The 23,114-nt window shown below is 39.8% G+C and overlaps 2 protein-coding genes and 1 long non-coding RNA gene across 4 annotated transcripts in view; 1 reads left to right on the top strand and 2 right to left on the bottom strand.

The window, feature by feature from the left end:
- Positions 1-10,425, bottom strand: part of LOC116721940 (occludin) — a 15,591-nt gene extending 5,166 nt beyond the window's left edge. The window contains exons 1-4 of the mRNA XM_032565973.1: positions 10,182-10,425; positions 8,108-8,672; positions 7,442-7,645; positions 7,171-7,332 (exon numbers count right to left, since the gene is read on the bottom strand). Coding sequence (XP_032421864.1) covers positions 7,171-7,332; positions 7,442-7,645; positions 8,108-8,656 — 915 coding nt within the window. The 5' untranslated portion in view covers positions 8,657-8,672; positions 10,182-10,425. The remainder of the gene's footprint in view (positions 1-7,170; positions 7,333-7,441; positions 7,646-8,107; positions 8,673-10,181) is intronic.
- On the top strand, positions 8,437-23,114 carry LOC116721942 (uncharacterized). The gene is made up of 3 exons (XR_004339692.1): positions 8,437-8,447; positions 20,651-20,652; positions 21,142-23,114. It is a non-coding gene; the product is annotated as an uncharacterized LOC116721942 (long non-coding RNA).
- Positions 12,430-20,328, bottom strand: LOC116721939 (MARVEL domain-containing protein 2-like). Of its 2 annotated transcripts, none has more exons than XM_032565972.1 (6): positions 18,825-20,328; positions 16,000-17,140; positions 13,869-14,071; positions 13,602-13,773; positions 13,435-13,485; positions 12,430-13,137 (listed from the first exon to the last, which is right to left on the bottom strand). In XM_032565972.1, the coding sequence occupies exons 2-6, from the start codon at positions 17,116-17,118 to the stop codon at positions 13,021-13,023; spliced, it is 1,662 nt and encodes a 553-aa protein (XP_032421863.1). In that variant the 5' UTR covers positions 17,119-17,140; positions 18,825-20,328; the 3' UTR covers positions 12,430-13,020. The 2 variants fall into 2 exon arrangements, with proteins under 2 accessions (XP_032421863.1, XP_032421862.1); XM_032565971.1 differs by having other exon boundaries at positions 16,000-17,119; positions 18,825-20,327.

Below are 23,114 nucleotides of genomic sequence, written 5' to 3'. Positions count from 1 at the left end.
AGAGTGTCGGATCATATTCTGAGTCTTTAGTGAACAAAAATTGAAAGGAAAACTTACATGAAGCTCAGGGAAACCGTGAGACACACATAAAGCAACAGAAAACACTTGAGAAGAATAATGGAGGAGTGTATGGACGGATGATCCAGCAGTGAGTGAAAGGAAGAAGTGGAAATGACAGAGGAGCCAGAGGAGCTAATCACAGGTGAAGGGATGCAGCAGGAGAAGGGAGCAAATGGAAAAATAAGGAAATCACAAAAGAATCATAATGTTTAGAATGTGATTGTAATGTCAGTCACCTGGTAAAAAATCCACATTTAAAATACTGATTTACGCTTAAAGGGCAAATATGTTGTGTTACAGGTTATATAACTATGTAAACTATTACTGAACACATCCAAACTATGAAATCAAGCAAACAGAAATATGACTCATATTTTAGATCCTTTAAAGTTTTGTTCAGCATAAACCTGATATCTCCATGAGCAACATTATGAAAGCAGAAGGTTTTGCCTCATTTTGGGTTCAATGCTGCAGAGTTTGACTCATGAAGTCAGAAAGTTTGACCTCCATTCAGAAAAAAAATAAAAATAAAAAATCTGTCTGAACCTCCTCTGTTCCAATATGGCTGCCACACACAAAACAAGACTGAAAAGTGAAATCCATCTACCCACTCTGCTCAACAGAGTGGGCAGATGCATGCAATCAATTTATTCCAGCTGTTTTATTTTTTCCTTTCTCTAGATTTCTTTGTTTTCAGTCGACTTGAACTGGATGTGCAGAATGTCACATTAAAAGTGAAAAATGATTAATCATTATCTCATAGATACATCTCAAAAACCTGGCGGTTAGAGAATATTTCATGCTTACAGTAGGACCAGAACATATATAGAACACACTCATTCACACACACTGTGATGCTGCACCGTTCACACACTTCAACAACTATTCTTCCTGTTTTATTCTGTCAAAGCTGTTCCTACTTTTATGAAGCTAGGTCCGTCTCTGTTTATTTTAACTAAGGGTCACTTTGACCGATACGAATATTCAAAAGCCTGCAAGAATGCCTTCAAGTGACGCATGAAGCTGATGAAACTCTTCTCTAAAGCAGCACACAGATTGCTCTGAGCCTCCTCTGCTCCCTTTATTAATTCAAACACAGAACAGAGGCAGTTCTGCTCCTCAGTTCTGCATGAATGCACACAGAAAGCTTGCAGTGCACAGAGTTGTTTAATAGAGTGGATTATTTGGTGATAATAACCTTTCTTAAAACTCTCTTCTTTTTAGTCATATTTGATGTACATAGCCTTTGAACTGAATCTAACAGTTACTTGATTGTATCTTGAAAATATATCGTTCTGCCCTTTAACACGTCTTCACCTCAATGTTCCTGCTGATCCGTTTAGTTCCTGCTCTGTGGCTCTGCAGGAACTTCCTGAGAGGCTTCAGGGTACAGAGTGGTGTCAACCTTTACACCAAAGTCACCCAAACCATATCCTTGCATCTTTTTGGAAAAGATACATTTAGGATATAAACCTTCCCTTCCTGACCCAGTGGAAAACTCTCACACAGCCTGTAGCTGCATTTCCGTTAACCAGAGAACTGCGCAATTTGAAATTACGAAAATAAATTGGCTTAATGGAAACATACCAATCTTGAAATGTTTCTCTATAAAAAGCTTTTATGCCAGGATGAGGTGACTTTTTTCAGATGTATCAGAATACAGGTATTTTGTACAACTGCAATTTTTGCGTCACACGAGTCACAAGATCAATAGCCAGATATTACTACTGGTGGAAACAGTGAATAAGATGCCAGCTGTTGATTTAACTAGCTGCATTCCCTGGAAAACTGTGTAAAAAAACCCTACAATTTTGAAATTGTGTTTTTTGTGTTTTCACCAAGTGTTTTAATATAGTGTAATATTTATGATTAGGCAAAGCTGTTGGCTACTGGTCTTCTGCTCCCAAAGTAATTTATGATCTTGTGTAATTGAAACAAAATGTATCCTTTGCATTAATAATAGTCATCTGTTGCAGTTGAAGCATGTGCTCAGAATGCTCCAGGATGGGTCCAAGGACATAGTGTATTTAAAAAATTGTCCTTACAATGTACCAAATACAATGACAGACACACATACATACACGCCCCCCCCCCCCCCCCCCCCCCCCCCCACACACACACCCAGCCTCACCCCCAGTATAAGACCGTATGACAGCTCTGACATGTGTCTTCCTTCCCTCCAGCCTCCCCTGAGTCTCACCTTAAATCCTCTCAACAAGCAGCCGAGCTAATTCTCTGAAAGAAAACACAAAAGCAAATCTCCTCACTGCGTCTGACAAGAGATGTGTGTTATTAGAGGGAATGCGGGTGCATCTCCGTATCATCAGAAATGTATAAAGAAAAATTTTGCACTCACAAGAAAAAAAAATGACAGTGTGGCACAGTAAAACTGAAACTGCAGGAAGTAATTAAAAAAAGGTTTTGGCTACAATGTAATTTAACACAGAGACAAAAATGTCAACTTCAAAGGCCAGAAGAACTATCTGCCTGATGTGATCTCCACTCTTACTGCGGAATGCAATATTAAAGACTTCTTGTGTTTGACCCATTTCTGCATGGCTGTGTAGTCAAACAGGGTTAGGGCTGATGTGGGAGGGAAGGAGCTTGTTGAAACCGATCTGATGAATGTGGTGTCACAGGATCATGTTCAGTGTGGGGAAAATAATCCAAGGAAGCTGATCCACTGGAGGGACCAATTTAGTTCACTTTCTGCTTCTCAGACTGCCTACCACTGTATAAGAAAATGAGAAAATGAACTGTATTTCAGTAAATTGTCTTAGATTTAAATAGCAACATATGGTTTTCAAAATTATTTTCCTTATTTTTCCCCTTCCTGTGTGTCTAAACCTTCTTCTGCTTATTTGAAACAAAAATGTAGCATGTGAAAAAAAAATCATATTTTACTCAGGAACTGATCTGATGAGGAACCTTCACAAGTTGAATCATTTAGTGCCACCTCACTCTGTGGGAATTCACACAGCAACAGAAATGCAACTCAACCCTTTCTATACATTATACATGAGCCATACATTATATATGCTTCCCTGCAAGGCAAGCGTCTTCAGTGCGATACAAGAGAGCCCCAGAACAGGGCCTGCATCTCAATGGAGAGACCCTCAACACGATGAGCAGGATGCACACAGAGACCTGGCTGGATGAGCCGATTCAGTATGCTCCTTCGCTTTGTACCAGTCAGTGCAGAGATGCTATAGTCACAGCACAACGGTACTATGATGAATTCTTCAATGGTATCACAGGATTACGGTCTGATAGACAGTGGAGTACCATCATCAGAAAGAGTAAAGCGTAACTCACAAACAGACGCCACTTGTTGAGAGCCCCTTCATCAGGCCTGCAGGTTTCCAGTCATAAGACAGATGTGTGCTCTCTACTTTCTGAGTAACAAACCTGAAGGTATTGTGGAGAATTATCCTTCTCCATGCTAAGTTCTTGATGAATGAAGAGTCAGTGAGTTTAATTCATGAATTCCATTTATTAATACCAAAATACCACTGGTCCATCTGACATGCTACCTTTAGGAGCTAGCAGAAAAAATGGCACCTAAAAACAGTTAGTAATTCCCTTTGTTAGCTTCTATCTAAGCTACAGTACACTCTAAAGAGGGCATTCCCTAGTGTGTCATATCCTTTAACCCTGGCTTTGAGAGCATTTCCTACCATGTCATTTCCTTTAGCTTTAGCTTTGCTACTAGCTAAAAGAGGCAAAAGGAAAAACACAGAATTATTTATTCTCAACAGTATCCTGAAGCTCTCTCTAAATTCTCCCTAGGTGTGTGTGTGTGTGTGTGTGTGTGCATGGTTGTTTGGCCTGTCTCTGTGTTGCCCTGCGACAGACTGGCAACCTATCAGGGTGTACCCAGCCTCTCGCCTGGAACGTTAGCTGGAGATAGGCACCAGAACCCCACCCAACCCCACTAGAGATAAGAGTGTTAGAAAATGGATGGATGGATGGAGTATCCTGAAGCCCAACAACTAACACATTACAGATGTACATGTAAACACATAGCAGCTTCACTTAGCTGGCTGTCAACAACACAGTTAGCAAGTCTATCGATGTTTTTCTAAAATCACACGTGAAAATTAACATCATCATATTATTAATCAGGTATAGACACTGATGAGATTCATATAAGATGTATTCCTGCAGATTTTAGCTGCAAAACTCCTCCTGATCAGGGTTGCCAGATCTGACTGACAGATTCCAGTCCCAAAACAACACAAAACCCGCCCAACTCCAAAAAAAAAACAAAACAAAAAAACCCCAACCAAAATCTCAACCTCTAATGAAATTTATGTTGATAGCACGATATATAGTTACAGGGTTTCACCCAGTGCATTATAATGTTTATTTGCCCCCACACTGGACTAAGTGTTGTCTGTTTTTATTTTAAATTGTTTCTATACAGCATGCGTCTTTGCTGCGCTCCGATGCGCTGCTCTGCGCACTTTACAGTTGTTCCTAAAAGAGGAGTTTATAGTTGATGCATTGAACAGGGCGTAAAGTCGGGCACACACCAATCACACCGTCGGTGCCTCTGTGCATTGGCTGCATCAGCACACTAAGCAATCCTCCCAGTCCTGATCCCACAGAATCCAACCTTATGCAGGAAATGTTTGTGTGACAGATCATGAATTCCAGAAAGATGAATCTTGAACTTGCTACAATAACCATACAGTCAGTTCCTTTATAAAGGTTTTCTGTTTCCTATCATAAACACTATTCTAAAATGAGTGCAGTGCAGCTGTTATCTCAGTCCTGGTTAATGATCAGTCAGAGTGAAACTAGGAAATGACTATTCAGTCACTGAATAGTTGCTGAAACTCAGTGACCACTACATATAAAAACATGGTCAGCATTAGTATTCACATTACAGCAGGATACAATGACAGTTTTTTGGTATGGACTGTGTGGCTTGATGACTAGGGTAACATGACTGCAAAAGCATTCAACCAAAAAACAAACAAAACAAATACAAAGTTACAGTGTCTGTCAGTTGCACCACTAAAGATGCTTGTTTGAATGTTCAGTCAATGAAGAGTGGGCACCCATGTTGTCCACAGTGAAATGACAATCACAGCAAATATAACCATCTGCCAGAGTTGGTAAATGACAAAGAGGTTGCTATCTGAATCTCTAATGGACTACTTCTGTGTTTTTTTGTTCCAGCATGTCTACTCTTAGCTGTCAATTACAGAGACCACTGGGGGACATGGAAAAAAAAAAATTCTTTTGGGTTCCCTCACAATGCTTTTGCATTACCTCGCAATAAGTTTTGTGTTCCCTCGCAATATGCTTATTGCAATATTTGATGGTCTATTTTGTATACAGTCACATATGTCAATTTAAAATTTCAAATATACACACATTTTAAGAGCCTCAGTGAAAAAGTGTTTATTCTTAACCCTTTTTTTTTGCAAAACATTGACTGAAAATCGATTTATTCACTTCATGTTTATGTCTGTTTGTGTAAGGCTGAGATGGAACAGCACTGAAAACAGTTCTTTAAACCATTCAGACTACCAACACAATAGAAACACAATCAAAACTGTCAGTCTGCTGATTATCTCATAATAATAACTCAGAAATAGTTCAAATAGTTTGAATATATTTTTTCTTTCTTTCCTGCTTATCTAAAGTTTCTGTTTATATCATAGGTTTGTGGTGCATTTCTATCCTAAAGAAAAAGATATAAAACTTCAGATATTTCACAATGAGATACTAAGATACATGGAAAAGCCTTACGAAATCCTTATATAATAGCATAAAGTATGATGGCACTGTAAGAAAAGCAGTTCATGCAGAACTGAATAGTACATTCAGTTCTGCATGAACTGAATAGTACATTATTGCGAGAGAACGCAAAAGTATTGTGAGGGAAGGCAATACGTTTGCAAAGTAACACAAAAGAAAAAAAATTTCCCATGTCTTCTAGAGGGCTCCGTAGTCAATAAATCTATGTCTCTCACTATTGAATGTTTTTTTTTTTTTTTTAAACACAAGACATGACATTAAGCAGCTCGATATTTTAGGGTGATGAATTAGGGGCTCAACCACAGAACATTTAACACGAGAGCTGCCATTAGATGTATAAGATTAATCTTAGATTTAGGGTAACATTGCCTTGCCATTATTTATTTGTTCAGTTGAGAAAGACTGCAAGAAAAACAAGAATATCCTCTAAAGACATGTTGAATGTTATCGTTTACGACCGGGAATGTTTTGCGTGCGCACAAAGCTGAAGGGCAAAAAGATTATTGTTTTACTTGTCATCCATAACCGCACTGTCGTGGAAATGTAGGAAACCTGGATATGTAGGTATTATTAATTTAGTGCAATGTGCCACAGAAAAGGAATAGTAATAAAGAAAAATTGTTGAAGAGTAACTCAAAACCACTCATACTCTTCCTTTTCCCATCTGTCTGTGTCAGACTTACACTGTGTCAGCTTTGCACTACACCCATACCTGTTGCCATAGCGACTGGCTGACAACAGCTCTACCAAAAACAAAAAGCAGATATTTTCCACACAAACGTTCAGTCCATTTCAATATTAAGTTTTTAGGCTTGATGTTTATTTTGTGATTATTAATAAGTGATCATCTGAACATAGCAGTGGCTTGTCAGCTAATTTAAACACCTGCTCTGTTGATGATCTGTTAAAGATTTGGTGTGTTGGTCACCTTATCTCTTTTGTTATCTGTATCGAAACACTGAATTCTGCAGCACATCTAGATGTTAAGGTTGTCAAAGTCAAGCTAACATAACTGACCATCCTCCGTCTCCCTCGCTATTCTTATTTATTAAAACTTGTTGCTGACCTGTGAAATGTGATACTCTTGGACCTTGTGATTTGTCATTGTGTTGACAATAAGTAGCAAAGCACTGCATCCCTTTTTCTTTTATAAATACATATAAGGTTCAGCACATTATACTGACAACTGGACAGCTTAAACCAACGGTAGTCATCGTCATCGAGCAATTTTTTGCCCTGCAGTAGGGAGCTGGGAGTCTGTGGGGGGGTATCTTCCACACGAGCTGTCACATTGCAATTTGTCTATAAAAATCAGTAAGGAGAGACAGACACACTCACCCAGTCCAGAACATCATGCCCGTCTGACAGCCTGACCATCGGCTCATCCCACAAGATGTTTGATTTTCCATGGCGCCAAATCTTGCTGCGGGTCTTGTAGGCATAGTAAGCAGAAATAGACAGAGCTACAACCACCAGCAGGCCCAGAACAAGCCCCACTGCCTGAACAAAGGAGAAGGTAGACGTTACGATTTATCCAATCAAATCAAACTGGTTTGAAAAAAAAAACTACTAAAGATGGAGTAAAATGGAGTAAAATTACTGGTCCGACCTCCTCGGGGTCCATGAAACAATAGTGGTAAAGATATTGATTGTACAGGGGAAAGCCTCCAGGGAAACCGGCCCCCACACTGCCGCTCAGACTCGGGGTCCCCTGGATGTTCTGACACATCCTCAGCATGGGGTTATACAGCATGCTCTGTGAGCTCTGAGACATGGGGTTCACCCCGATCACAAAGATGATATCAATGATGCCCTGAAAGCCAAAAGAGGCCCATTTAGTCACAGCAGTTTTAACCATTCCCTCAACTTCATAAAACAGGCAAAGCCGGAAATCACTAAACCAGAGACACCCTGCGTTACTACTAATCATGCTATCTGAACCCAAAAGTTTCAGTCTGTCAATACTTTCTGGGGGCAATGTTGGAAAATTTATTGATCGAGCTTGAAGCTGCGTTAATCAACAGGTATGAAACTGATTAATTCTGAAAGAGATGGATCTGACTGTTTTTTTTCCTTCAAAGCTCCAAATATTTATGAGTTCTATGTGAAGAGAATCCCTTACCTCACCCCTCACCCCAATTAGACCGAGATATGAGAGCCAAACTTTCAAAATAGTGGCATGAATGAGTCTTCTTATTGGTAAACAGTCTACACGTAATCCTAGAAAGTGCCCAGTGTCTCGTTATGATATCGTGTGTTGTGTTTGAGAACCCACCTGAAAAACAGCCAGGATGATGTCAGAGATGAAAATGGTGAGGTAGAACCTGCACCCTCGCATCATCCGGGACCTGGAAAAACTTCCCACCAGGAAACTCAGTGAAACCAGGAAGTTGATGGCCACCATGGAAATCATCGCTGCCTTGGCTGACTGCGGCGTCATATAGGAGCCACCGTAGCCGTAGCTGCCTCCATAATAGCCAGAGCCGGCTCCGCCCACAGAGACCGCGTCCCCAACACCGTAACCCCCGTACCCAAACCCATTCATATCCCACACCAGCGTTGAAGCCACACAGGCAAAGATAATGAAGCACATGAGGGCTGTGGTTCCTTGGAAGGTTTTAACAAAACCCGGAGGAGAGAACCACCTGTAGAAGTGCTGCGGCTGCCCCTCCATGTAGTAGGAATCAGGAGGAGGCTGGTGGGCATAGGAGACATACTGGCTCTGAGGGGAATGGACGCTTCTTGGGGGGTAGAGACTGTGGGAGGTGGTGCTGTACGGAGGACTGTACACAGGGGGGCTGTCATAGTACTGGGGCTCATACATGTTTCTGAGAATATTCCTGGAACAGAAAGGAAATTATGGTCAAAACTAGTCAGCAAATCAAAACATCTGGTGTATTGTAATTGTATTCATATGCTATGAACATTTTCATATTTTGTCACGTTTGTAACCACAAACTACGTTCTGTTTTATTACGCCAACATCACAAAGGGCATAATTGTGAAGTTGGAGAAATAAGTATCGTTTTGAGATTATGAAATTAAAGATCAGAGAAATGTGTTGTGCTTCCCCATAGCATGATGCTGCAGATATATTGTTGCTGTGAGGACAGAGTTTTCAGGGCAATTGCACTCACTACAACAGTGTTAATTACGGCCATTTAGAGTTCAGTCGAATGAACTCTAAATGGATAACTGCAGAAATATAACATCCAGTCAATTATTACATCCAATCAGTTCTTTGTAATACTGCATATATTGCAATGATCTTTTTCCCTCCACTTTGCAACTATGAACTACTTTGTGAGGGTCATTGCTAGGGAAAGAAATAGAGAGTGGACCAACGAGGCACTGACATCAGAAGAAACAAAACAATGATATATATACTGTATATATACTGTATATATATAATAATGACCAGTTTCTCTGGTTTTATTTTTCATAGGTATATGAAAAACGTAAAACAATGTAGAGTAAAACGAGCATTGTTCTTTTATTCTATGAACTACTGACAACATGTCTCTGAAATTCCAAGCAAAAAATGTTGTATTTAGTTGCAGAAAATGAGAAATGGTCAAAATAACAAAAAAGATGCAGCGCTTTCAGACCTCAAATAATTCAAAGAAAACAAGTTCATATTTATTTAGAAACAACAATACTAACGTTTCAACTCAGGAAGAGTTCAGACATTAATATTTGGTGGAATAACCATGAATGGGGTTTTTCATTTTCTCCAGAGCTGTACAGAAGCATCATCAAAGTGATTTAGGTAGCGTGTAAATGCTTCATAATGCACCTCCCTGCTCCTGAACCACCTCCACACACTCCAGTATTGATGACCCGCACCTTGTCTCCACAGAAGAACTCAACCCAGCAGGCTTCAATTATTCAGACAGGCAGCAGAGAGGAGGCAGAGCCGGGGCAACCATGCGTGTTGTTTACCAAAGGCAGGGGCAGAACCGGGCCGTGTGTGGCCCCCTTTGCTGCTTCTTCACTGTATGACACCTGTAGGGCCCCGCTGGGAGCCAGCCAACCACGAGAGGCGAAGCTCCAATATAAGATTGGCCAGCTGGGTCAGAACTCTCTGAAGTTGCTGGTCAATAGTGTATCTTACTTCTAGAAACTGCACGTCTCAACTGGACTTGACATGAAAACATGTTAGACAGTCTAATGTTTCACTTCTCCTGCTTCCTGGAACTTTATTTATTTTATACTTAAAGAGAAAGAACTTAACTTATATCCTGCTCGGAAGAAATATTAACTTTTTTTAGCAGAACTTTGTGACACTCTAAGTTAACAATTGCAAAACTTTAAAAAGTGTTCGATAGAGAGTGAAACATGGCACTCACCCAGTCGGGTCATAGGTTGTGTTGCAGCGCTCCGGTTCTAATCAGTGTTTGCTCTGACGGCGGTAAACTGGAAACCTTCAACTCGCATCGGTCCCCGTAAACAGACACCTGTGGGGCCGGACTCAGACAGGTCTCCTCCCCGGAGTCGCCGTGTGTCTGAGCAGGGACGCAGTTCACCCTCAGCCCACAGGCTCTCTGAGGCTCTCTTTCAGGCTCCTGCTCCAAAATGTACTCACTTATTCACTATCAGTATGACCAATTGCCGGCCCAAGCCTTTTAGGGGCCCTATAAGCAGATTTGACAACACCAGAAACTTTATTATTTCTAAAGTTAGTCTCTGTGTGTAACACACCTGGTGTCATTAGCGTCATTTGTAGTTAGCTCATATCATACCAGAGTTCTTATGGGTAAATGATTTTAACCTTACAGGAATAACAAACTAAAACAGATATTAGAATTTTGAAATGCAGAGTGTTATTTAGGTGTACCATATTATTTTAACTACTTTAACACTAAATTTGCAATAAACAAGTTGACAGGTTAATACCTCAACAGTGACAGCAGTCATCAACATGAAAAGATGAACCATTATTAGTCTAAAAACTATAAAAACAATATAGAAATAGTTTTTACATGTGTAATAGCATTTAGTTTGCATCATTCAATGTTATTTTAAATATATATACGTGTTTTATCACACTAGCTTAGTGTTCTTGGGCACCTCCTGGTGGTGCGGAGGTCCCTATGCAGCTGCTTTACTTATGCCTTGGGCTGTCCCTGTGTAGACCTCATCAGCTCAGTTCTCAGATAAATGACTTCATAAGTTTTTTTTTTACTTACGTAACCGTAATGTGACTTTATGATTAAGGCAACAAGAATTGGCTTTAGTTTTGTTATATACTTTTGCTTTGCATATGACTTGGAGCAGGCAGTCCATAATGTGGTTGTTTTATGTTTTTTGTTCTTGTTAGAATAAACAGAGAAACCATCCATTTCCAAAGACAAATTATAACAGGCAAATTCTTCACTTATAACAAGCACAACTCAAAAAAGATCCAGTTACACCAATGCAGGGAGGGAGTAAGAACTTCATTTCAGTGGCATGTCTTGGAGTTTCCCCTTTTTCTAGAGGAAGCTTACCATCGTGAGTCAGGTTGGTGAGTCAAGAGCTTGCAGATGAAAATATGGCTTTTAATGAAGAGATAACAAATGGAAACTTACAACACAGAATGCTGAGGAACTGAAAGTCACGGAGAATAACGGAGAAGCCAGTGTGGAAGAATGTTAACCAGAAAGCTTACATGCACTGAGGGAGAAGAGAGAGAGGCGTAGGAAACAGAGGGACTAATCAGAGGTAAGTAGAGGCAGCAGCGGAAGAGAGCAGGAGGAACCAAATTAGGAGATGTGAAACAGCTGGGGAGGGAAGTATACTGGTAAACTGAGGAAAGGAGAAAAAACAAAGCTGAGACACAGGTAACCACAGATGAAGCAAAAATCCTAAAGCTAACATAAACTGCAAACATTAATCTATAGAAACAAGAAACCATAAACGAAGAGTAAAAGTGCAGTGACAGCGCCTCAAGTGGCAGGAGTTCATCCTGTATCCAGTGGTTTGCTGGTTCAAACCCCTGTTCCTTCTGTCTCAGTTGTAGTGTCCTTGAGCAAGACACTTCACCCGCCTCGTCTGGTGCTGGTGGTGCCGGAGCTTGGCAACCTTGCCTCTGTCAGTCAGTAGCCACAGCTCCCAGGGCAGCTGTGGCTACTATCCTGTAGCTCACCACCATCAGTGTTTGAAAAAAATGGTTATGTGCTATAAAGAACTGGAACCAGTTGTTACTGTTTATTACTGGATTAGACAACATGGACCAAACTTTGTTTTCATAAGTGCATCAGTGAGTCTTGGTGACCTATGAACCTCTTTTGTCTGGATCCAACCACTGCAGACTGAGAATAACCCCATTTCCTGCCAGCCGCTGTCAACACCAGGCTTCACTACAAATTATGTTGCTTCACTTTCAATTCCTAAGCTTAAAAAAATCAAATAAATATCAAATAAATAATTTATTAGGCAGATTATTTTCGCTATTTTACCCAATCAATAAAATAGCGATAAAGTTCCTGAAATAAATGAGGCTAATAGTCTAAATGATAGTAATAGTCAGTAATAGTCTAAATGAAACACATTATATGGATTCATTCCACAAAAAACTGATGTTTTCAAGTCTTTATTTCTGTTAATTATGATGATTGCCACTTACAAGTAATGAAAAAAATATACATTTAAAATTAGAATATTACATCAGACCAATAAAAAAAAACATATTTAATACAGAAATATGGGCTTAATGAGAAGTTGATGGTAAACAGATCTCATCTGAAGAAATGTAATGAACATTTCTTCATTACATTTCAGCAGGCTCAATGCCAAGATGTATCTGGTTTTCAGCTTAACTGTGGTACTTTATGTTAGTCCATTTGATCTGGTGGCAGGTTTAAAGACTGATACTTTGCTTAGGAAAATATACAAATCTTCAAGAATGGAAAGAAGCTGACACAGGCTGCACATAAAAAAAAGCACAAACAACAAAGACAACATTGGAAACATCCAAATCTGTTGAAAGAGAAATAATGTAAAAAAATTAAATAAAATAAAAACTACTTTCATTGATGTACCTCAGCTTTTAGTATCTCCTAGGCCACATGAACTGGAGATCTGAAGGTGTTCATAAGGGGAAATATCATGTTCTTTGGAGTGAAAAACCTTTTGCATAACATATCTAGTGTACACAACAATAAGATGCCAAACAACATATTAAATTACAACATTTGGTAGTCCCAGTCATGTCCGATGATTGTCTGCGGTCTCCTGGTCATAATATAGGATTTTGTTTTTAATGTGCCGTAATTTAGCTTTTAGGTAGTCACAGCGTTCCTTCTTCTCCAGAAAAGCAGGATCCTGTAAAAACACATGCATCACATTTTGCTGTTTATTGCAGTAAAATGTACCCTTCCTCTCATTTCTCACTTCCACTCCATCAATATTGTCTGATTAATTCTGTCAATGATTTCAAATAAAACTTTATACAATTTGACATCCGTGAAGAGTTTTTTTTCATGGGACTGCTCATTTTGTTTGTGCAATCGTACATTCTCATCTATACAGGCTGAGCATCACAAGAGTTAAATCTGTTTTTCAGTGGAATCAATAAAGATAAGCAAGATCATATTTTGTGAAGCAATCTCTTCCACTTACATTTTTTTTGTCTTGATATATTTTTAAAATATTTTGAATCCTCTGCTGATCCTGTTAAGAATATAGAAATAGATTAGCTTGACAATCCAAATCAGATACCTGGTTTATATAGGCTTAAACAGGGTTTACCCTGAAAATCATTAAGCACAAGAAACCATCAGTCTTACCTCCCAGCTCTTCCCTTTTCTGGGAAGTTGATTCACCATAGTATCCAGCTCTCTAAACTTATTGAGGGTTGTAATGATGTTTCTGTGAAGGTCCCTGTACTCCAGGTACTGGTCATTGAAAACAGCCTTGTACTTTTCCCGTTCGTCTTCAGATCTGATCTCTGGATACTTACTGCAAAGAAACAAGACGGAACATGTTGAGTACAAATTCATTCTGCCTTTATGCTGTACATGTGATTGCTGTTGATTGTTCAGGTCTGAACTTACATTATGTAATCTGCGATGACATGTACTTTGGGTGTATGATTGGACACAGTAGCTCTGTTTGGGCTGACACTTGATTTCCGGACATTAGGGGGCAGTTCAGGTTGGCAGTTACTGTCTTTATTCAAAGGTTTATCGGGCTCATCCCTAAATGATATCTGTTTTGTTCTTTGTGTGTTTAGGGAAATGGACTGGTTAAACTCACCCTGCAGCAAAAAGAAAAAGAGGAAAAATGTTCATTATCCTGAAACACAAACCAGCATATTAAATTATCTAATATAAATTGCAATATAAATAATTTCCACAATAGCACAAAATTAACAAAATAAACCCATTGGAAGACAGAAATAGCTAAGGAGAAAGATGCAAATTTTAAGATTTGCTCTTATTTGACACATTTAGTGGTTTCCTTGACATCAGCTGGTCAGGTTGTGGCTGTGTGGTTGTGATGCGATATAAAACAAAGTAATTGGTATAATTGTAATTAATATTCAAATAAATGTTTTTTTTTAATGAAATTTAGCTACATATGTTATATTAGACAACATATCAGTAGTATTGCCATTGTTGCCAGATTGTCTTCTTTAAATATATATTTTCACAGTTGATATGGCGCTGGTATCATCGTCATGGTACCACATGGCTGGAGATGAACTTATCTTCCAAGGGAGTGACCCAACCTTTCACAAATGTTTAGCAAAGCATATCTACTCAATTTTTTTCACATACAGTACAGACCAAAAGTTTGGACACACCTTTTAATTCAATGAGTTTCCTTAATTTTCATGACTATTGACATTGTAGATTCACATCAAAACTATGAATAACACATGTGGAAATATGCACTAAACAAAAAAGTGTAAAACAACTGAAAATACCCCTTATATTCTAGTTTCTTCAAAGTAGCAACCTTTTGCTGTGATTACTGCTTTGCACACACTCTGCATTTTCTTGATGAGCTTCAAGAGGTAGTCACCTGAAATGGTTTTCACTTCATAGGTGTGCCCTGTCAGGTTAATAAGTGGGATTTCTTGCCTTATAAATAGTCATGAAAATAAACAAAACCCATTGAATTAGAAGGTGTGTCCAAACTTTTGGTCTGTACTGTATATGGAACTCGTGAATTCAATTATTTTAATGGGCGAGCGAACACTTTGGGAAATATAGTTCATTATGAGTCATTTTAACACCATGTTTGTTGTTGTTGATTAGAGATAGATATGAACTCAAACATCAAATTCTTCTTAAAAAATTATTTAAGATGATTGATGCATTCTCCATGAAAAAAAGCAAAATTCTGTTAAAACCCAAAACTGATATGACATGTAAATATTCATTTATTCTTAGTGCTATTTTCCTCCTTAATTTATTCAGAGGGAGATGTTGTTAGTCTCATAGTGCTACAGTTATGGAAACAGTTTGTATTTTTAGCCACTAAGTGAAATGGTAGCTTTAACTTAGTTAGGCGTGTCCCTTACTGAGGAATTTTAAATTTTTTAAAGTTCTATGTATTTACTGGTATATTTATTCACCTTTTTAGTCATATTGGAACCTATATGTTTTTGATTTACAAGTTTAGTGCTTTAACCTCCATTTATCAAAGCAGGGGTATTTAGTGCCACACCTTCTAGCTAAATATTAATTGTTGTGATGTTGAATTTTTGTTTTGTTTTTATTGTAACTTGCTGTAAAATTAATTGCCCATTGGTACATAAATAAAGATCTATCTATCTATCTATCTATCTATCTATCTATCTATCTATCTATCTATCTATCTATCTATCTATCTATCTATCTATCTATCTATCTATCTATCTATCTATCTATCTATCTATCTATCTATCTATCTATCTATCTATCTATCTATCTATCTATCTATCTATCTATCTATCTATCTATCTATCTATCTATCTATCTATCTATCTATCTATCTATCTATCTATCTATCCATTGATGTTTATGAACTGCATATTATTTGTCATAAAAACTCTCTATTTCTAGTAATCATGATCAGATGATGATTGTTTTGCTACAATTGGAAGGAAAAATGTGGGAAAGTGATGCAAGTAGTCCTCCATCCATCCCATACCTACATGTATGGAAGGCTGCCAAGAATCAGCCTCTGCAGGTTTACCTTTTGGTTAGCGTTGTGTCTGACCTTCCGAACAGCCTCATGCCTCCACATCTTCAGACAAACCAGGAAGCTTCCCAGGTACATGATCATATTGATAAAGATGAACGCCGTTCCCGCCATCTGGCCTCCGTCAACTCGACACAGATTGGCCATGATGGGGTTAACCCCAATCGTCATGTGGCACAGCCCCCCTCGATTCAAGTCATTGATGTATACAATCCCTGCGGCCATGTAAAGCAGGAACAGGGCCAGATTGATGAAGGCCTCTGTCAGGGGCCACCAGGAGGAGTCCAGGAGGATGGTTCGATAATACATGGTCATTCCTGTCACTAGCAAACTCAGAGTAATCATCCAGGAGATTCCAGCTACAGATAAAACGAAGGCAGTCATAGGCCCTGTGTAGCTGTACCCAGACAGTCCGGGCCCATTGTTGTTTATTCCACTGTAGAGCCCATAGGTGTTGAACCACTCACTGTCTTTTTGTATGTAGGCAACGACGCATGCAGACACCATGCCGCCAAACAGGAGCTGGAGCCCAGCCAGCAGCCTGAGCAAACCCGGCCATGATTTCAAATAGGAGTACTTCTGCTGATAGACCTCCACCTTGGCGGCGTAGTACTCTGCAGGGTGGATGCTGGTCAGCAGAGACTCTTCCTGTAGGCTCTGACAGAAACACTCTGGGGTGGTTTGTCTGAGCAAAGACTTCTTTGAGTCTTTGGTGGAATTCCCTGATGACTCATCCCAGTTCCTGCGCTCCAGGAAGGGACTTACCGGGGGACTCACCCTGGTCCCATTGGGAAGAATCTGGATTCCAGTTCTGGTGGTTTCAGAATCACTCTCTCCTGCACGCTTATTTATGATCCCACCCAACGATTTAGGAATGATGGATCTAAGTTTGGACTTCATGCTCCTTTTGCTGTTTTCAGCATCACATGGAGAGCTGGATGTGTGGCTCATGGACATGTTGTCTTCATCACTGTCGTCCTTCACATGGTTAGGCGGAGGTGTGTGAGTGACCCACATAGGCACTGCTGGAGTGGTGGGGGTCTTGTTGTGAGAAGAAGACTTGTCTTCACCTCTGTGTTCTTGCCCCTTGAATTTTAAGCTCCAGTTTCTCATGCTGTGGGAACATTTAAAAGCTTTATGAGGCAAGAATAGACAACATATGAGGGTTATTAATATGTGCTTCTAAAATTAGCACCACTTCCATTGTCTGCTGGTTTAATATTGTTTTTCACTTAAAGGAGCAGTATTGTGTTTTCCAGCCACATAGTGCCATTTTATAGCACTATCAGGTAACTATGGTAACTTCAGTTGTTATAAAAATGCTGTAAATATCAAATAAGACTTAGAAGAAACTTGACATTGTAATTTAATGCCTTGAAATTGGGCCTCTGTCGCTTTAAGAAACTCTTCTTCTGACACTCTTCTTCTTCTGTCTTGAGGAAGTCAACACAACTTTGCTCGTCCTCTGAGAAGTAGCTCTCCTATAAGGAGCTCAGCAGTTCCATAGTTGCTAATTGCTGCTGGCTAGTCTGAAGGAGCTGAGTGAGGGAGTCATTGGGAGGACTGCTCTGTGAGGCAGAAGCTCTGAGGAGGCACTTCCTCTTAGAAGGCGTTGCTAGGTCCGTCTAGGCGTTTTGCATAGCTTCATGGTTGCCATGGAGATTAAAGAATTTCTCAAACATGCATGAAAGAATCAAGGAAACACTGCAGGTATATTATGGAATAACATTATACCATGATCAAACATTTTTATTTTACATCATACTGCCCCTTTAACCGAACTTGAAGCTCTGAAAAATGTTCCAGTAATCATTCCTTTTGAACTGTTTTCCAGTTTGTGTACAAAGTCTGAAGTCACATGTTGGCATCTTATTTAGGTGTTGGAGCAACAAGCTACCTACTTGGGAGTGGCTACATATGAGGCATTTTGGGAAAATTATAGTTGGTGATTTTACAGGAAAGCTACAGATACAACATGTTGGACACAACTGTTTATGAACTGTGTGATGCTGTGAGCGCTCCGGTGAAGACATCTGCACATTGTTGGAAAAAACAAAAAAAAAATCATCATCCTTCTACTGTTCCTGTCGTCTTCTGCGCCACTGGCTGTTGATCACATGATTCAAGAGGCAAAAACAGTTTCGATGCAGCCAGGAAACCGTCTCAAAAACTTTTTAATCAAAAAACAAGATTTTTTTTTTAATTGTTGTGTTTCTATTGAGGAAATTTATGTTCATAATTTCAAATTGCACAATTTTGTGGTTAAAACGTAGCTACTGCTACAGTTATAGACTTTGGTGTCTTTTGGGTGTGTATCTTGAACTTTTCTAACTTTTCATCATGTTACAGTGTAACAATGAAAAGTTGGGAACGTTCACAATACGACTGCTTTTCCACAGCAGACAACAACAACAAGAGCTGAGAGATGACGCTGTTTCATCAGCAGGAGCAAGCACCACAGTATACTTTGAAAAACGTCAACGCCATTAGGATGGAAACATAACTAGTGATTCAAAGTAAACCAGCAAGTTCAGCTCTGAAGGACTCAAAATAAAAAAAAAATAAAAAATTAAGATTTGAAATGTCAAAAACCAGACTTAATCTGTATTGCTTGGTTCAAAACCGTTCAGAATTACTTTAAACCCACTAATCACTCCTACAGACAAAAAACCCCCCAAACAAACAAACATTTCAAATACGTCCTCTTCTCTGCTACTATGTGACAAATCAGAGAAGGAGCCTAGCAGGCCTCCAGTGTAGCCTAGACTAGTCGTGTCTCACAGCAACACAGCAAAAACATTTAAAAGAGAAATCCTTACCTTCTCTGTTTGGCTGCAGCTTTGTGGCCATGCAGAGGGTTAAGTAGCTGCTTTCAGAGGAACTGGATAGTTGATAAAAGCAGTAATATGGCAGCGGTGTCCACCAGGCCCAGTCTCTCAGTTGACTCACTACAGGTTTCAAACAAGGCAACAAGCCAGAGTGCGTGGGGAGCTGTGAGGGGAGTAAACGCTTAATCATTAAACCCTGACTGCGGCTGTGCAGCTGCCGACTGGCACTATGTGGTTAATCTGTGGGAGAGAAAGACAGGTAGCAGCAGGGAAGCAAACTGGTGTTCCCTGCAGGAAAAAAGGCATTAATTCCTTCCATACTTCCTGGAAATCACATTGATGCTGATTTCTTGATTAGAAAAAGAGGAGAAAACTAATTGTCTACCTGCTTCATAGCCTACTGGGTACATATGAAAGCCCAGGAGATTTATTAGTATTAAAAGTATCACTTTGAATTATCAGCTTTTGCAGAAGATTAGGCTTTTTCCTGGAGACAATAGTTTATACAATCTGCATATTATCAGTCACATCCCATCTAAAATACTGCTTTATCATTCTTTTATTTATGAATAATTCATCCCCATCTCAGCTGTCATATTGTGCTACACAGAGAGCTGGTTGTGTGCCACTAGAGGGCAGCAAACTTCTGCGTGTTACAGCTTCTCTTCCCCCATCACACGCTCACTGTCTCTTTCCAATTTGCTGTGCTTCTTTCCCATGTTTACAGTTTCATAGTTTTTAATCCATCGCCCTTTGGCCGTGCATGGTTACGTAAGATGACAAATAAATGCAGCAAAGAGAGTTTATTGATTTGGGGGTTTTAATTTGGTTTTGTGTTTCCAAAGAGCAAACAGCAGCAGGTGAAGGTAAAGAAACTTCTCACTCCCCCCACCCACCCCGGTTAAGTTACATATCTTCACTTCAACACTGTGTCTCACCCTTGAACACGTGACTGACCCAGAGACTCGTACTGCATGTGTATCTGCTCTGTGCCAGCGATCCTTCCAAAAACAGCATGGGTTTTCATCAAGCTCGAGGCAAGGACATCTGCAGTCCACTCCTCACTGCCCCTCTGGAAAACACACATTCAGAAAGACTACAGTACGCTTTGTCGATACAATGCAACCAAGACATATAATAAAACTCACTCTCTCTCTCAAGTGAGTCCCACCAGTAGCCTTGGCCTGGGGCTCGCTCGTCTGCTACTCCCCTGCATGTGCTCTTCTGCCAGCAGAGGCATCTGTCCTGCAAGTACTAGGAACTCTGTATTATAGTGTAAGATTCATAGTTTACATACAGCTTTGGAAATAAAATGAAGAGACCACTGCACCAAACCCCACCAAAACTTCATGGTTAGTCCACCAAATATTGATTTTTGAATTCTTCCTGAGCTAAAACATTAGTATTGTTGTTTCTAATGAATATGAAATAAATAAATTTAGGGTAAAGCTCAGGGTTAGGTTATAGAAATTAATGTAATATAAATGGAAATCAATGCAAAGTCCTTGTGAAGAAAGAAAGAAGTAATGTGTGTGTGGGGGGGGGTAGGGGATGGGCATGGGGGCGTGGGTGTGTGTGTGTGTAGGTGTGTGGGAGTAGGTGTGGGTGGGTGGGTGTGTGTGTGTGTGGGTGTGTGTGGAGGGCTGGGGGTTGTATTGGTGTGCAGGTGGGTGAAAAAGAATTTGCCCTGTTAACTTGTGATATACTTCATAAAAAACTGCAGTCATTTCTGACATTTAACAGCAGCTTGCTAACCACTGGTACTGACTGTGAAAGGTCACTGTCTCCTGTCCCTTTACAGCTCGTCTTAGCTATAGACGTTTAGACATTTGAAGCACAAGTTCAGTGCTTGTGGCGGATCGTCAAGCACTGGCATATAAAGCTCTGCTGAGCGATGGAAGCTGTCAGTGATAACATCCATGGCTGTTTATGTGGCTAAAGTTAGTCCAGTTTTTCTTTTCAGATCCTGCATAAAGTTTAAGATGGGATCATAGATCTTAACGTTCTGGCCTTGGCTGAAATGATTCTGTCATGTGAACTACAACCTGACAGGAATTATAGGACTCTACCTGTACACTGTTAAGGAAAAATGATTATTTTTAGTGCTTAATACAGTTAATCTTACGACATGTGTAAAAGGTATAGTCAACACTCTTATTTGGAACAGTTTTCTGTTGAGCATTTGGGATTGAGCAGATGAGCAGGCATTCAGACAAACCGGGGCCAAAATGCAGATCACTCAATGGAGTCTCCCTGCTGTGAGGCCGGGCCATAGGAGGCCATAAAATTAGCATTCCCGGCAATGCAGAGAGACTTTAGATTTCACAGGTATCTGTGAGATTGTATCTCAGGTCGTTCTGTACTCAGAATGACCGTGGGAGCCACGGGGGGTCAGAGCGCAGCGGTTTGCTTCTTTGTCTCGCTAGAAGACAGATGGCCCTTTGATCTTTGCGTAGATCAGGGGGAGTTCCAAGTTTCTCTGAATGCTTAAGGGAGTTTCCAGTTGGTCAACAGGAGGAACGCCTTGAGTGCATAAATTAAATAGAGAAACACCTCTTTAGTATAAGATTACGTGTCAGGAGAGAAAATGCAGAGAGCGGCCACCATTTTGCCTTTTTGCATCGGCTCTCTCCAAAGACGCGTCTTTGCTTTTTGTTTGTCTTTGTTTTGTGTTTGTTTGTCTTCCCCTTGTCTGTCTTTATTTTTATGAGAAAAATGCATATCTCTGTTCCTCTGCAGTTTTGTTGTTGATTGCTTTGTATGAGATTAAACTCTGTGATTTGTGACGTCAACACGCTTTGTTGTTGTTTTCACTTTAGCAGCACGCCGCCACTCGCTGAGGATCCGGGACAGTAAAGAGGAAAGAGCCAAACGTTTTGTCCAAAGTTAACATTAAATTATCCTCTTTTTTAACAACACCCACGCACATCCTGACTCTGGGTGAATGTTCCTGTGGAATGTGATCGAAGTGAAGAATCTGCATTCTGGATGTTTAGATGGACAGACGCTCTGCTTCTTTTACAGGTAAATGAAGCAGGGAACTGTGGCAGCTTTCAACAAACTGGAACATTTGTATCTGTTTATTCTGCCTCAGATCTCTCAGAGGGAGGGGTAACACACAAACATAGAAAGAGTTCAAAAATGTTGGGTGCTGAAAGAAATTATAGTGAAAAGACCTTTGGTGGAATGAAAAGGTCTTCCACAGCCACTCCCCGACAGTAGACAGTGAGCATTAAAGTGGCCAAAAAGCAAAATCAATACACCCATTCGCTCTGATTTTCCCAAGTGTATGCCTAACCACGTTAGCTGAAGGCGATATGAGGGTATTAAGTGTATGCAACCGTCCGCTGCTCCCTCTTTGGTCATGCAGACAGAGAAGTGTGGCCTGTGATAAATTTAATAAATTAATAAAAACTTCCCTCCTGCCTGCCACAAGCTGTTCCCAAAGGATCTTTTCACAGTGAGATTAACCTCAGCTTCCTCACACACTGGCTCCTTCCCGTGTTGTTCTTCAGCGTTCAGGCTGCTGCTCTCCTTTGTGTTTTTTTCACTGAGTATTTAGACGTTTGAAGCTACCATTCCAGACTTTTCTTTATTTTCTATCAAAATAAAGAAATGTCTAAAATGAACCGGGCAGTTCATTTTAGACATAGTGTGGCACTGAATGGACATGCTGTTGTTTCTGTTCTGTTTTGCTGTAGTTAACTTATTCAAGATTAAATGTATCCTCCCAAAATGGGCTTCCACACAGGATTTGTCTGTGGTGACATGGCATAAGGCAGCTGACCTGAGTTCTTCTAAATGTATTTATTTTTTATTTTTTGCATTGTGAGCTGATGCAGCAGAACATTACATCCATATAGAGCTAAAACGATTAATTGGACAAACTAATTTGTAAAATGATTGCAATTTAGTAATTGATTAATTGTTACAGGCATTTAATCCCTATGCAGACTCAATAACGGATATTTGCTGACAGAAAAACATTATCAAAGCAGTATTATTAAGCCAAAAAACCTTTGTCTTTAAATCTGTTCCACCCAAAACTCCCAGAGTGTCACAGTTTTGGTTCAAAGTGGTGATTTAAACCACTTTTAGACTGGTTCAAATCCAGTCTGAAAGTCTTCTGTGAAGCTTTTTTTGCTATCCAGTTATTAATTGGTTAATCCTAAATTGGTCAACATTTCAGCCCTACAATGTATTGAAGCACAAACTTTTCAAATGTTGATGATACAAATATTTTTTAGCTGCAGATGCATCATTTGCTACAAATAATTACGT

The sequence above is a fragment of the Xiphophorus hellerii genome, chromosome 6 (assembly GCF_003331165.1).
Source record: "Xiphophorus hellerii strain 12219 chromosome 6, Xiphophorus_hellerii-4.1, whole genome shotgun sequence".
Classification (NCBI taxonomy): Eukaryota; Metazoa; Chordata; class Actinopteri; order Cyprinodontiformes; family Poeciliidae; genus Xiphophorus; species Xiphophorus hellerii.
This window is presented reverse-complemented; position numbering and strand designations above follow the sequence as displayed.

Excerpts from the sequence above, each read along its gene's own strand:
- LOC116721939 (XM_032565972.1), bottom strand. The coding sequence starts at position 17,118 with ATGAGAAACTGGAGCTTAAAATTCAAGGGGCAAGAACACAGAGGTGAA. Across the intron at positions 13,486-13,601 it reads GAAAAGGGAAGAGCTGGGAG|GATCAGCAGAGGATTCAAAA; the intron begins GTAAGACTGATG and ends TATTCTTAACAG. Across the intron at positions 13,138-13,434 it reads TATATCAAGACAAAAAAAAT|GATCCTGCTTTTCTGGAGAA; the intron begins GTAAGTGGAAGA and ends GTGTTTTTACAG.